We start from the raw sequence: 15,084 nt of genomic DNA, 5'->3' as shown, positions 1-15,084 counted from the left end.
TAGCCGACACGAAATTCCCCTGGGTTTTACTTGTGTCATTGATCCAGACCTATTTCTATATTATTGCTATTTACACTAGGGTGATCGTTTACAGTCTACATCCCCAATCATGGTTTCCTTGGTTTTAACAAGGGGCCGATGGTCAGTGTTTCTTCCTTCAGCCTAGCCAACCGAGAGGTCAAGGAGGCCCAAATTCTGGGCCTGGGTCTGTCATTCAGCCAACACCCACCGTGAACCAAGTCGTCTTTCTCATGAGTGTAGAGCTGGAAGGGACCTCAGAAACCTTCTAGTCCAGCACTCATTTTTTTTCAAACCTTTACCTTCCATCTTGGAATCAATACTGTGTATTGGTTCCAAGGCAGAAGAGTGACAGTAAGGGCTAGGCCATGGAGGTCAAGTGACTAGCCCAGGGTCACATAGCTAGGAAGTGTCTGAGGCCAGATTTGAACCTAGGACCTCCTATCTCTAGGTCTGGCTCTCAATCCATTGAGCCACCCAGCTTCCCCCAGCACTCTTATTTTACATATGAGGAAACTGAGGCCTGCAGAAGGAAAGGATGATAGGATCATAGATTTAGAGCTGCAAAAGACCTCAGAGGCCATTTAGCTGAAGCTGAGGATGCTGAGGTGAAGGGATATCCCCAACTAGTTTTATGTGTGTCAGAGGCAAGATTTGAACTCAAGTTCTGGAGAAGATGGGGAGTTCAGTTAAGATGGCTGGCCCTGTGGAGCTTGCAGGGTTCCCATCTGTGTCAGGGGACAACCCCTGCCCACCTACCTGCCTGTGAGGAGCAGCTGCCCATCCATAACACATGAGAGCATGTCTTGGGAGAGCGCCAAGAACAGTTACGAGCAGCTCCGCTATCTTGGCTGGATCACGTCCCTCGTGTCTCCCTTGCTCGAAGCAGTTCTGCCTCCCCAGTTTAACCATGGATCTTGCTGTTCTCTGTTCTCCCTTATGAACTGGCTTCAGCAGTTCAAAAGAATCTCCATTTACTCTGCCTGAAGGACCTTTAAACCAAAGCCCTCAAGCCAGCTGCCCTGCTCTGACTTTCTTTTTTAAACAAGCATTTATTAAACACCAATTCTGTGCCAGGCAGCGTGCTAAGAACTTTACAACTATCTCGTGTGATCCTCAGCACAGCCCTGGTAGGGAAGTATTTTTATGAGCCCCATTTTATAGATAGGGAAATGGAATCAGAATGACTTGTCCAAGGTCTGAGGTCACATTTGAATACAGGTCTTCTTGGCTCCAGGTCCAGGTCTTTGTTCTATCCACTGTACCACCTCACTGCCTCTCTGGCTTTCCTCTAGCTGAGGCTGGTGCTTTAGTAGCTGAGGGCTAGATCAGGCTGGAGAAACTGAGAAGCCTTTTCTCCCTTCTTTCAAGCTTGCATCTCAAAGGGCTTTAGGCCTCAGTTTGGAGTTGATTCCAGATCATTAGACACACATTTGTTTGCAAGCATAATTTGGTTGGGGCAGTGAGGTGGCACAGTGGGTAGAATATGGGGCCTGAAATCAGGAAGATTCATCTTTCTGAATTCAAATCTGGTCTCAGACACTTCTTACTAGCTGCGTGACCCAAGGCAAGTCACTTCATCCTGTTTGACTCAGTTTATCCATCTGTAAAATAAGCTAGAGAAGGAAGTGGCAAACCACTCCAGTATCTTTGCCAGAAAAACCCAAATGGGGCCACAGAGTCGAATGTGACTCAAATGACTGAACATTAACAAAAATAATTTCAGTGGGCCCGGCAGGTGTTTCTAATGTTCCTCCTCTGCCAGTCACTGTGCTAGTCCCTGGAGATACAAAAACAAGATAGTGCCTGCCCTCGAGGAGCTTACCTTCTACTAGATAGTTCAGATGGCACTTATTATAAGTTATTATAAGAGAAACATTATATTATATAGTTATAAGAGAAACAGCTTCTTCCACCCTTCCTGTGGACTTCCCCTGGGATACTCCCCAGGATTCTTGCGGTTCTTCCTCTGCCCCTGGGTCACAGCTTCTCCTTGGGACAAAGCTGATGGCCTCCTCTCCTCTCTCTCCTAGGGTATACCGCCTGCATGAGCGGCTTGTGGCCATCCGCACTGAGTACAACCTGCGGCTCAAGGCTGGCGTGCCGGTGACTCAGGTGACTCAGGTGACTCAGGTGAGCTCCGCAGTGCCCCCAAGGCGACCTGAGCTGGAGGATGTCACACTGCGCTACCTGCACGACCTGCTGGCCTGGGTGGAAGAAAACCAGAGGCGGCTGGACGAGGCTGAGTGGGGTGTGGATCTCCCTAGTGTGGAGTCTCAGCTGGGCAGCCACCGGGGCCTGCATCAGTCCATTGAGGAATTCCGGTCCAAGATTGAGCGCGCACGGGCGGATGAGGTGAGCTGAAGTCCCACACACTGAACAACTACCCTGTCTCTCTCCCCTCCTCCCCCCACCCAGGGCTGTCTTCCAGGCTGTTGGGGCCAAGGAAGCCTCATTCTCTCTTCCCTTCCCACAGAGCCAGCTCTCTCCAGCTACCAGAGGGGCCTACAGGGACTGCCTGGGCAAACTGGACTTACAGTACGCCAAGCTGCTGGTGAGAAGGAGGGCCATGGTGGGGATTGCAGTTGGGCTCAAGAGGGTCTTCCCCTCTGACCTCTGCCCTCTTCCCTTCCTGCTCGGGTCTGTAGAACACCTCTAAGGCCCGACTACGGTGTCTAGAGAGCCTGCATAGTTTTGTGGCAGCAGCCACCAAAGAGCTGATGTGGCTGAATGAGAAGGAAGAGGAAGAAATCAACTACGACTGGAGTGAACGCAACAATAACATGGCAGCCAAGAAGGACAGCTATTCGGTAAGGAGTTGGGCTAGCCGCCTGGGATCCTTGCAGTCCTCTCTGCCCCTGGCTTCTTCTTGGGTCAGAACCAGCAGAGGGACAGTGGGCAGAGGGGTAGGGCGACTGAGTGCCTCCGACAGGGCATCTGTCTGAGTCCACCTGTTCCAACCTTCCAGGGCTTGATGCGGGAACTGGAGCTGAAGGAGAAGAAAGTCAAAGAGATTCAGAACATGGCAGAGCGCCTCCTTCGGGAAGATCACCCTGGGAGGCCCACTGTGGAGGTAGGGAGGGAGGGCAGCAAGCAGAGCTGACCAGAGATGGTGGGCTCAAAGGGAGGGCCATAGGCAGAAAATTAGCTAGAGCAAGCATGAGGTGGGAGGGAACTTATTCAGAGTCAAAGGGGAGGGGAAGGAAGGATATCTTCTTGGAAGCAGGTAAATGCCTCTGCTCTCAGCTCCAGGTGAGGGGCACTGAGTGGGAGAGACAAATCAATCCATCAATAAGCATCTGTTATGTGACTGGCACTGTGCCAACCGCTGGGGATGCAGAGACAAAAATGAAACAGGTGGAAGGGGAAGGTGAGGTACCTGCTGAGCATCAGGGAGGCAGGTATCAGCCTTTCCTGACTTGGTCTGCCCTATCCTGAAGGGGTCTGGCAATCTGGGGGAGGTGGGAGGGTGGAGGATAGCAAAGGAAAGCCACCTGTGCTCCAAGTAGAACCCTACACCCTGTAACCTTGGGCTACTATTGTAGGCATTCCAGGCTGCCCTGCAGACCCAGTGGAGTTGGATGCTACAATTGTGCTGCTGCCTTGAGGCCCATCTGAAGGAAAATACAGCCTATTTCCAGGTACCTGTCAGTCCCTTTGAGGGCAGAGCTACCAGCCTGCATTTGGAAGATGTCAGAGTCTCCCTCCTTTAAAGTATAGCAGATTTAGAGGTGGAAGGCACCTCAGAAGTCATCTAGAGCAACTCCCTCATTTTTACATATGGGGAAACTGAGGCTTATTTTGCTAGTGTCCGAGATAGGATTTGAACCCAGGTTATCCTGACTCCCAAATCCAGCAGTCTGTCTGCTTGACCACTTTTCCTCTCCTTCCCTTGAGGGGGGGGGGCTGTATGGATGTCTGGGCTTGGTGATGGCTCACGATGATCATGATTCAGTTAAAAGGGATTTAAGAGAAGATTATTTCCTCCAGTCCCCTCATTTTACAGAAAACTGAAGCCTGTGAAAGTCAAGTGGCATGGGACAGCTAGGTGGCTCAGTGGATAGAGAGCCGGCCTAGAGATAGGAGGTCCTGGGTTCAAACCTGGCTTTAGACACTTCCTAGCTGTGTGACCCTGGACAAGTCACTTAATTCCAACTACCTAGCCCTCACTGCTCTCCTGCCTTGTAACCAATACTTATTATCAATTCTAAGACAGAAGGTAGGTTAAAAAAAAGTGGTGACTGACCCTAAGTCACAGAGGTGTACACTTTGAGAACCATAAATTTGAGTCAGTATTTTAATTCAGCTGTACGTGACTCCAAATCCAACACTGTCCATTGCCTAGATACTTATTGGGTACTTATTCTGGGCAAGGATGGCACTCTTCTAGGTTCGGGGGATGAAATAATCAGTACAAAACAGGGAGACCCTGCCTGGGCAGGAGTCTGCTGGGCCTGAGACTTCTCTTTGGGCTTTAGTTTTTCTCTGATGTGCGAGAGGCGGAGGAGCAGCTGCAGAAGCTTCAGGAGACCATGCGAAGGAAGTATACTTGTGACCGCTCTATCACCGTCACCCGCCTGGAGGACCTGCTGCAGGATGCCCAGGTGAGCCTGTCCACTTGCCTAGGGGAGCCCAGCTCCATCCCTTCTCTTCTTACTCCAACGCAGGCCTGCTTAGGGACCCTGATTAGGGACTCAGAGCCTCTCACAAGCAGCAGCCTCTGAGCAGTCTTTTTATTCCTTTACTATCATCTGGATATTACTATTTATTTATATATTATATATACATATATATAATATACATATTTACATATTATTTATTGTTTACATGTATTACTATTTATTTACTATCATCCTGATCACCTAGGGAACCAGAGCTCCAACCAGATTCTGCCACTTGGTAGTGGGGGCAGTGGGATAATGGGACAGCTAAGTACAGAAAAGAGGGATTTTAGGGGGCAGCAAGGTGGCACAGTGGAGGTCCTAGGTTCACATGTGACCTTAGACACTTCCTAGTTGTGTGACCCTAGCCAAGTCACTTAAAACCCCCCTCCCCCAATTGCCCAGTCATTATTGCTCTTATACACAGTATCCATTCTAAGACAGAAGGTAAGAGTTTAAAAAAAGAAATGAAAAGAGGAATTTTAGTGTGTCATTTCCCAGCTGGCCTCTTCTGCCTTAGAATCAATACTTAGTATCAATTGTAAGACAGATAAGTTAAAAAAAAAATACAAAACAAAACAATAAAGACAAATGATGAGTTAAAAAAAAATCTCTGGGGCCCTCTACTGGAGACCTTCTTCCAAGTAGAACTTCTTGGCTACTCTTTGCCTCTGACTATTCCATCAGCTTCTTATCTGCCTAACTGTACTGTCATAGAGTCTGTGCCATACCATCTTTTCCATAAGAAAAACATGAGAGACTTTATCAGATGCTTTGCTAAAACTAAATTATATTTACTGTATCCAGTCTAGTAACCGTATCAGAAAAGGAAATGAGATTGGTCTGACAGGACCTGTTTTTGTTTTAAATAGGAGTCATTGTTGCCTTTTGGTTTTTATATCACAGTTCATTCTGGAAGTAGCTCTCCCTCTATCCCTCTCTTCCTTGAAACCCTCCTTTATAACAAAGAAGTAAACAATTCAGCAAAGATGTTCAGGGAAGCGACCATCTCTGATAGTATGTAAAACACTCTACATTAGTAATCCAATGAAATAACCTACTTAAAACACTTTGAAAACCTCAAAGCCCTATATAGAGAGCCTAGGTTCAAATCTGGCCTCAGACATTTCCTAGCTGTATGATCCTGGGCAAGTCACTTAACCCCCATTGCCTAGCCCTTACCACTCTTCTGCCTTAGAACTAATACACAGTATGGAGTCTAAGACAGAAGGTAAGGTGTTTTTTTCCAAGCCCTATATAAATGTTAGCTGTTATTTGTCTTTTTCTCCCCTATCCCCTATGCCTCTGCAGAGAGGAGGGAGGCATATTTCATCATCTGTTCTTTAGGACCATTATTCCTTTTTCATTTGCTGAGAATTTAGCCTTCTCTCTCTGTCTCTCTGACACTTCCCCTGTCCATCCATCCATTGATCTTCTGGCATGAGATCTGGACTTGGAGTCAGGAAGCCCTGAGCTCAGTGCCACCTCAGATACTTAGCAGTATGAACCTAGGTGGGTCATTTAGTCTTTCTCAGCCTTAGTTTTCCAATCTGTAAAATGTGGATAATACTAACATTGACCTCACAGAGTTGTCATGAGGATAAAATAAGATAATATTTTTAAGAGCCTTGCAAACCTTAAAGCCATATATAAATGTTAGTTATTAGTATATTGATTTAAGGTACTTTGATATTCCAGTCAGTCCTATGATTTCATCAGTGTGGTGTGCTACCTCTGGCAACAAAAATAGCAATCCATCCTGGTTTGGCTTTCTTTTAGCATGGCTTGCTCTTCTAAGCTTCCTTTTGTGGCTGTTCACTCATCTCAAGTGACATGTCTTAGAATTTTCCCAGAAATCAAAGACAGGTTCACTGACCTAGAATTTGCAATCAGTTGTCTTCCCTTTCCTGAAAGTCAGCCATAACATTTGTCCTTTTCCAGTTCCATGTTATCTCTCATCTTCTCTATAGACTTTCAGAAATAGCTGACAGTGGGTTAGTAATCACATCTGCCAGGCCTGTCAGGACCTTGGAATGTAGTTCATCTGGGCCTGGTGACCTGAAGTCATCCAAGTCAGCCAGGAGATCTCTTACCATCTACCTCCTTATCATGGGTATCAACTTCCTGTTAAGGCATTTTCATTTCATCCTTTTCAGACCAAAGATCATTCTCCTTGGCAGAGAACACAGAAACAAAACAAGAGTTGAGAAGCTCTCCCATCTCTCCATCCAATCATTATTATCTTCCCTTTTCTTTCTTTTCTCCTCCCCAGTATTTGTTTCTCTTAGCTTTCTTTGCTGACCTCAGCTTGGCGTTGGATCATAGATGTATCTAGGAATGGTTCTTTGTCTCATCTGAAATTCAAAGGGGAACGAAGGATTTCCCCACTCATTGGTCAAGGTAGAGAAGGGCATCAGGATGTCCCAGGGGCCAAGTACAGTAGCAGCAGCAAATGGACCAGCCCTGAAAACCTAAAGAGCCCATCAGATTGGAACGGAGTGTGGGAGACCAGTAAGGGAGAGAGCAAGGGTCCACTGCAGGTACTGGAGGGCCACTTTACCCTGGAATACATTAAAACAGCCTCTCCTCTTCCTACATGAGAAGGAATGCTTTCCCTCAGTTTTTCCCCCTTTCAGTTCATCTCTGAGTCTGTCTCTGTTCAGCTACTCTACCTAGGGCCATTTCCATAACCACCCTGGAGGCACCCATCCCTATCAGATCCCTGTCACTCAACTGGCCAAAATGTAGACAAATATCTTTCCCCAGTGATTTAGCAAAGACAAGTTGGGGAAATTTTAAAGGGATTTTTTGTTTTAAAATGAATTAAGGGAAAAAATAAAACAATATAAAAGCATAGAAATGAGGAATGTAATGGTCAGAGACATCATTCTAGCTTATGCAGCTTAGCTGGCCAGTGATTCTGGGACAGCCAGTCCTGCTTCTTTTTTCCATCTCCTCAGCACTATCTGGAGTAGGATGCTAGACTGAGCTCATCTGGCTCATTGCCTGAAGCCAATTCTGTCTGGCTCTATTTTATAGCCTGGTAGGAGCCTTAGCCCTTCTGGAGCCTCCATCCCAAGCTCCTCCCTGGGCCCAAAGCTATGTTGCATTTAGTATCTCCAGGTACCTTGGCCCCTGGGAGGAAAGGGCACTTTACAAGCAGTTTCCAGATAGGTAGCCATCTTCCACTGATGTGAAAGCTCCCTCTGATCCCTTTCTTGTCACCTAGGAGGTCTCTCTGACCCCAGCCTTGCTTCCTTCGGCATCTGTAGTTCATCACCTGTCTTCCAAGAGGCAGGATACTTCCTTCACTGTCATTCCTCTGAAGTCACAGCTTTTTACTACATAGGTCAGAGCTATGAAGTCTTTCAGCATACTCAATCAGGGGATTCCTGGGGCTTATCCCTCAGGGAATTATTTTCCAGAATCTTATTACAGTGATTTTATTAGAATCAACCTACTTGAACCTGGCAGGAAATAGTTCATTCTCAAAAGTAAGAGAATTCCTAATTGACCAACCCACCAGTTCACCAGTATTGATTAAGTAGGACTTAATAGGGGCTGGGGAATACAGGTAAAAAGAATGGCACATTCCTCTAAGAGTACCCCTCTCCATGGCCCTCATCCTGCTCCTATAATGCTGATCCAACCTGAATCCTTCTTTTGTAGTCTCTTTGACTCATGACCTTTGTACAAGCCTCTCCCTTTAGAATGGGGATGGGCTGGGACCAGGGATGCTGGGAATCTCAGCAAGGCCATATACTCCATAGATTCTCTTTACCTTCCTTGGGGCTAATGGCATGTGCTGATCTGTTATCAGCTGGAATCACTAGTAGCTGGACAAATTTTAAGGATCTGGCTTATTGTTCCTGGATGCTGCTGTTACCTTCAGAAATATGTCCTCCTTTCTCATTCTTTATCCCTTTTTCGTACCCAGGATGAGAAGGATCAGCTCTCTGAATACAAGGGGCATCTCTTGGGTCTGGCCAAGCGTGCCAAGGCCATAGTACAATTAAAGCCCCGTAACCCAGCCTATGCCATTCGGGGCCGGCTCCCACTGCAAGCTGTGTGTGACTACAAGCAGATGGAGGTAAGCTGGACCCAGAGCAAGTTGTGTGTGTGTGTGTGTGTGTGGCCGGCCTCTGAAGGTTAACTGTGGAAAGAGAGAAATTGAGAGGACTCCAAGACTGATTGGGAAGTAGGAGGGGGCAGAGGGAGCAATTATATAAGCAGGGGGATTAACGGTGAAGTTACCATTTGGGCTGAATTCTGACAACTCAGCTCCCTGGTCTACTTCTCTCTTGCCCTTTGGCCTGTGCCCTACAGATGACCGTCCACAAGGGGGATACCTGTCAGTTGGTGAGTCATGCCCAGCCATCCAAATGGAAGGTGGTACACAGCAGTGGCAGTGAAGCCGTCCTGCCCTCCGTCTGCTTTCTTGTGCCCCCGCCCAATAAAGAAGCTCAGGATGCAGTCAGCAGGTAGGGCTGTTGGTGTGTAGCCCAGGGTGGATCCACCAAAAGGATGGAAGGGTCATTCAACTAACCAAGCATCTGTTAGGAGTTTACCATGTGTAAGGTACTCTAGTGAGCCCTGGGTATAAAGAGGCAAAAACACAGTTCCAGCCCTCTAGGAGCGAGCTCACAGTCTAATGAAGGAGACAGTCAAGGAAACGATGCCTATTATTTTTAATATGCATTTTACATGTATATACATATATATATGGAAAGAGAGAGAAAGAAGACAGTACATGGGGGAAGTCAATAACATCTTAAGAGATCAGGAAAGTCCTTGCAGAAGGTGGGCTTTGAGCTGAGTCTTGAAGGAAGCCAGGAGAGCTAAGAGGCAAAGTGAGGGGGGCAGAGCATTTCAGGTCTAGGGGGACAGACACTCAATAAACAGTATAGAGACAAGAAATGTAGGAATAACAAAGACAGTAAATCATAAAATATGAGAAGGAAAATAATTCATTCCCCTCTTCTGGGATCTCTAGATCTAGACTAGAGTTAAGAAGGGGAACCAGGTTATGAAGATCTTTAAAAGTTAACTAGAGGGGGGCAGATGGGTAGCTCAGTGGATTGAGAGCTAGCCCTAAAGACGGGAGGTCCTAGGTTCAAATCTGGCCTCAGACACTTCCCAGCTGTGTGACCCTGGGCAAGTCACTTGACCCCCATTGCCTAGCCCTTACCACTCTTCCGCCTTGGAGCCAATACACAGTATTGACTCCAAGATGGAAGGTAAGGGTTTAAAAAAAAAAAGTTAACTAGAGGACTTTATATTAGATTATGGAAGTAAATGAGAGCCATGGGATTTTACTTAAGGAAATAGTTGGGGAGAATAACATGACTAGATCCGTGCTTTAGTTTGAAATATCTCTAAAACATCCAGTTTGAGATATCCAAGAGGCAGTTGGATCAGCAAGACTGTAACTTCAGAGAAGGGTCTAGGATTGGATGTCAGTCTGGTAATTATTGGCATAAATATGAGAGAGTAGAGTAGAATAGAGGGAGGGAGAAGAGGGCCTAGGATGGTCCTTGATCACTAAGAATAGAGAACCAGCAAAGGAAACTGAGAAGTAAAGGTTAGATAGGCAAGAGGAGAACCAGGAAAGAACAGTGTCCTAAAAATCTGGAGAAGAGAGATCCCAGAAGAGGTGAACAATACCAAATAGTACAGAATGGTCCAGAAGGGTGAGGGTTGAGGAAAAAGCCATTAGATTTGGCAATTAAAACATCACTGATTACTTCAAAGAGCAGTTTCAATTGAATGAATGATGACAGCATAAACCATATTGTAGAGAGTTTAGAAGAGAGAGGACATACTCAATTCTTCTCATACCCTGTCTAATCTTTTCCCCTACCCTATCCCATGCCATCTCTGGTAGGCTGGAGGGACTACACCAGACTCTGGTGAACCTTTGGCATCAGCTACATGTGGACATGAAGAGTCTTTTGGCCTGGCAGTGCCTAACCCGAGAAATCCAGCTCATTCGCTCTTGGTCTCTAGTAACGGTGAGTCCTCTGATACCATAGTTGCTGCTTCTCCTCACTTCATGTGTAACTCAGCATCTCCCTAACCACCTTCTCCCTCCTTTCCTTACCTTTTTCCCTATATACCTGCCTCTCATCTACCACTTAGCCACAGTGTCCCCTTCCATCTTCATGTCCATCTCTGCTTCTCTTATCCTCAGTGTCCTCTCCATCTTTATTTCCTCCACTCTCCCATCCTTTTCAATGTCCCTTCTCATCCTCAGTTTTCACTCTGGGATCCCCCACCTCAATTCCTGCCTTCACCTCTCATCCCTGCTGCCCCTTTCTTACCCAGTTCCGCACACTGAAGCCAGAGGAGCAACGCCAGGCCTTACGCAACCTGGAGATGCATTACCAGGCCTTCCTTCGGGATAGTCAGGATGCGGGTGGTTTTGGACCTGAGGACCGACTGCAGGTAGAACGGGACTACAGCACCTGTACTCGCCATTATCAGCAGCTACTGCAGAGCCTGGAACAAGGTAACTAGATTGGGGCAGCTGTGGGAGCCAGTTGTGCCCAGCACAATCAGTGAGGACTCAAGTTGAAGGGCCCTTGTGATGTGACACCAGCCTTCCTGTTCATAGGGGAACAAGAAGAGTCCCTGTGCCAGCGCTATATCTCAGAGCTCAAAGACATTCGTCTCCAGCTAGAGGCCTGTGAGGGCCGGATTGTCCATCGGCTTCGCATGCCACTGGAAAAGGAGCCTGCCCGAGAATGTGCTCAGCGTATCACCGAGCAGCAGGTATGGTCCTTCTTCCCTGTCCTTTGCTTTGCTTGTCTTCCTCTTTTTCCTTCCTCTCAATTTTCTTCCTTTTCTCCCTCTTCCTCCTTATGCTGTCTTTATCTTCCCTCTCTCTCTCTCTCTCTCTCTCTCTCTCTCTCTCTCTCTCTCTCTCTCTCTCTCTCTCTCTCTCTCTCTCTGTCTCTCTCTCTCTGTCTCTCTCTCTCTGTCTCTCTCTCTCTCTCTCTCTGTCTCTCTCTCTCTCTCTCTCCTTTTCCCCCACTCTTTTCCTCCCTCTCCCTTCTCAGCCCCTAGCCTGCTAATCTACTTCCTAGCTGACCTTATGACTGTGAACATGCTATTATCTTTCTGTTCCTCTCTAACTCCCTTTTGGCCTGTGCCTGTCTCTCTATTCCTTGATTTCTACCTCCCTCCCTCTGTCTGTCTCTATCTTGGTCCTCCCCTGGCTCCCTTGGCAATATATATCTCCCTCTCTATCTCTGGGTCTCCTTCCTTCCTTTTTTTTCTTGTTTCCATTATATTTTCTCTCATTTTCTCACCATTCCCATCTCTATGTGTCTTTCTTGTGTCCCCCTGCAGAAGGTACAGGCGGAGGTGGAGGGCCTGGGCCAAGGAGTGACCAAACTCTCTGCTAAGGCAGAGAAGGTGCTTGCCCAGCCTGAGCCCTCACCTGGAGCCCCTGCCCTTCGCTCTGAGCTGGACCTGACTCTGGGCAAGCTGGACCACGTGCGCAGCCTGTCTGCCATCTACTTAGAGAAGTGAGTACCCCACTTTTTGCTCTTCCTTCCTGAGGCAGGGGGCCCTGGAGTCCTCCCTCCCTATACTCAGGTTCCTGGAACTGCCCACCAGTCTCACCTAGGCTTCCATGACTTACAGGCTTAAGACCATCAGCCTAGTGATCCGTAGCACCCAGGGTGCGGAGGAGTTGCTGCGAACCTATGAGGAGCAGCTCAAGGATGTACAGAATGTCCCTGCTGATCTCTCAGAGCTGGAGGCCACCAAGACAGAGTTGAAGGTACCTGGCCTGAGCTGCCCTGCCCCAGGCCATAGTTAAGGAACCTTTGAAGGGAAAGGGACCCCTGAGATCATCTAGAAATCCCCTCCCTTCCCTTCCTTGCTCCTTGTCCTGCTGTCTTGGACATGCAATGGAGCAGCCCATTCCACCCCATTACTGGACAGCGCTCACATACTCAACGTAGGAAATGAATGACCTGCCATTGCTCTGCCTTCCGGTAGATCAAATCTAATCCCTTTTCCCCACTACAGTCCTTCAGGTCGTTGAGGACAGGACTTGTGTCCCTGCTCTGGGAATCCCAACCCTTTTCTCCATCCCTGTTCCATTGAGCCCTAATGAATAAAGGAGGTGGGTACCCATGTGGCCTGGGCCATGCTGATGGTCACCTCTCTCTGGAGCAGAAGTTACGCACCCAAGTGGAGGCCCAGCAGCCGCTATTTGCGGGGCTGAATGAGGAGCTGAGGGCTGCCCAGGAGGTGGGTGAGCGGATGCAGCAGAAGCATGGAGAGCGCGATGCAGAATTGGAACGCTGGCGGGAACGGGTCACGCAGCTGCTGGAGCGCTGGCAGGCTGTGCTGGCTCAGATTGACTTGAGGCAGCGAGAGCTGGATCAGCTGGGCCGCCAGTTGCGGTACTACCGTGAGAGCGCAGAGCCCCTGAACGCCTGGCTGCTAAGCGCCAAGCAACGGCAGGAGCAGATTCAGGCTGTACCTTTGGCTAATAGCCAGGTGGTCCGTGAGCAGCTCCAGCAGGAAAAGGTCAGCACTGGGGTCTGAGGCTGGCAGGGGAGGATGTGGGAGGGCTATGCTTGGTGATCACAAGCTCACCAAGTGGTTCTGCTGCCACCATAAGGAATTCCATGGGGGGTTTTGGGAACCGTTCCATTTTAGAAAGGGTGTAGAACAGACTTATGGGAGAACTGTGTCATTACCTCGTTCCTGAAGGAACTGATCCAAAGGGCTTTGTTTTCTCAGAAACTCCTGGAAGAAATTGAAAAACATGGAGAGAAAGTTGCTGAGTGTCAGAAGTATGCCAAGCAATACATCAATGCCATCAAGGTGAGGACCCTTAGATCCCTGCTTCTGAGCTTTGAGCACCCTTGTTCTCTCTTTCCCAGACTAAGAAAAAGATTGAGAATATTCATTCCTTGTAGGATTTTGGATTATTCCTACCAGCTTTCTACAGTTACCAGGTCCCACCTTTGACCTCCGGGGGAACCATGATGTATTGGATAGAACTTTGGACTTGGAGTTAGGAAGACCTAACTTTAAATCCTACCTCAGACATTAACTGTGTGTCCCTAGAGAAATTATCTAATCACTCTGTGCCTCATCTATAAGGTGGGAGGGGCTGGTTTCAATGTCTTTCCAAAAACCCTTCTAGTTATAAATCTATGAACTGATGATCTGTGATCTACAAGGGAGAAAGAGACTGGAAGTAACTGATTTTTTGGTTGACCTTGATTCATAGGGAGATTTGGGGTGACTTGAGAAAGATAATTTATAAAACTGAACTTGGGAGGAGATATCCCTGAAAGGACTAGAGGAGCGCAGGGAAAAAAATTCACCAGTATTTTAGATAAGGAAGAAAAGAACTAAGCATTTTTTAAGTGCCTACTATGTGCCAGGCACTTTACAAATATCTCATTTGATCTTGACAACACCCCTGGGAGGTAGTTGCTATTGTTATCCCCATTTTACAGATGAGGAAACTGAGGCAGACAGATTAAGTGACTTGCCTAGGATCTCACAGCTATTAAATACCTGAGGCTGGATTTCAATGCAGATCTTCCTAACTTGAAGATCAGTGCTCTATCCACTTAGTTCCCTCAGACCAGGACTAATGCCCAGAAAAAGGAAAAAAGGTAGTTTGGGGCTATGCATATGAGACATGTCCTAGGTGGCATCTGTATCCTCCTACATCCTCTTCTGGTCTTTCCGAACATCCTCTGGAAAACAGAGCTTCAGAAGCACTTCCTTCCCTGTACCACTCAAAGGGTGTTTGCACCTGGGAGTCTGGGGGACTGGTCTAGTTGCCATGCCTCACTGGAGACAGACAGAATGGCCAGAGGTCTTTGGAGCACAACCAGAGTGAGGCACAGGCAGGGAGTGTATGGGTCCTGAAGTCACACAAGAAGGGTCTGTAAGGATCTGCTTTGGCCTGAAAACACTCTGAGAAGGACAGGTGATACGCTGTCTAAGAACGAAGAGCAGAGACAAGCAGAAGCCCACCAGAGCCTGGGAACACTTTCTGCTGCTTTAGAGACAAATCCCCGACAACCCCTAAAGATGTCCCCCTTCCCATAACAGGAAGGGAGCAAACACACTCCCCCTTGCAACTTGCTTTCCTGAAAGTCTGCTCTTTCTTCCTCCAACAGGACTATGAGCTGCAACTGGTGACATACAAGGCTCAAGTGGAGCCTGTGGCCTCCCCTGCCAAGAAACCCAAGGTCCAGTCAGTGTCAGATAGCATCATCCAGGAGGTGAGGCACAGTGCGGCATGCATGGGGGCCCCTCACCAGCTGCTGGTCTAGACGAGCGTGTGGGGGTACAAGTGGGTAGGAGAAGCTATAAGGGTAGGCTTGGAGAGTCCTGGCTTTCCCAGGGCCTGGGGGTAGAG

General features: G+C 47.9%; 1 protein-coding gene across 26 annotated transcripts in view; it reads left to right on the top strand.

The window, feature by feature from the left end:
• The window catches only part of PLEC (plectin), a 119,657-nt gene that overhangs the window by 88,777 nt on the left and 15,796 nt on the right, over positions 1-15,084 (top strand). For all 26 annotated transcript variants that reach the window (XM_007488713.3, XM_016432017.2, XM_016432016.2 and 23 more), the window contains 16 exons: positions 2,052-2,373; positions 2,495-2,572; positions 2,667-2,828; positions 2,987-3,091; positions 3,564-3,659; positions 4,497-4,622; positions 8,617-8,769; positions 9,006-9,160; positions 10,564-10,690; positions 11,004-11,187; positions 11,293-11,450; positions 12,030-12,208; positions 12,327-12,465; positions 12,867-13,223; positions 13,440-13,523; positions 14,843-14,947. In XM_007488713.3, coding sequence (XP_007488775.1) covers positions 2,052-2,373; positions 2,495-2,572; positions 2,667-2,828; positions 2,987-3,091; positions 3,564-3,659; positions 4,497-4,622; positions 8,617-8,769; positions 9,006-9,160; positions 10,564-10,690; positions 11,004-11,187; positions 11,293-11,450; positions 12,030-12,208; positions 12,327-12,465; positions 12,867-13,223; positions 13,440-13,523; positions 14,843-14,947 — 2,530 coding nt within the window. The remainder of the gene's footprint in view (positions 1-2,051; positions 2,374-2,494; positions 2,573-2,666; positions 2,829-2,986; positions 3,092-3,563; positions 3,660-4,496; positions 4,623-8,616; positions 8,770-9,005; positions 9,161-10,563; positions 10,691-11,003; positions 11,188-11,292; positions 11,451-12,029; positions 12,209-12,326; positions 12,466-12,866; positions 13,224-13,439; positions 13,524-14,842; positions 14,948-15,084) is intronic.

The sequence above is a fragment of the Monodelphis domestica genome, chromosome 3, assembly GCF_027887165.1.
Source record: "Monodelphis domestica isolate mMonDom1 chromosome 3, mMonDom1.pri, whole genome shotgun sequence".
In the NCBI taxonomy this organism is placed as follows: Eukaryota; Metazoa; Chordata; class Mammalia; order Didelphimorphia; family Didelphidae; genus Monodelphis; species Monodelphis domestica.
Note: the sequence above shows the minus strand (reverse complement) of the source record. Positions and strands in the feature narration are given on the sequence as shown.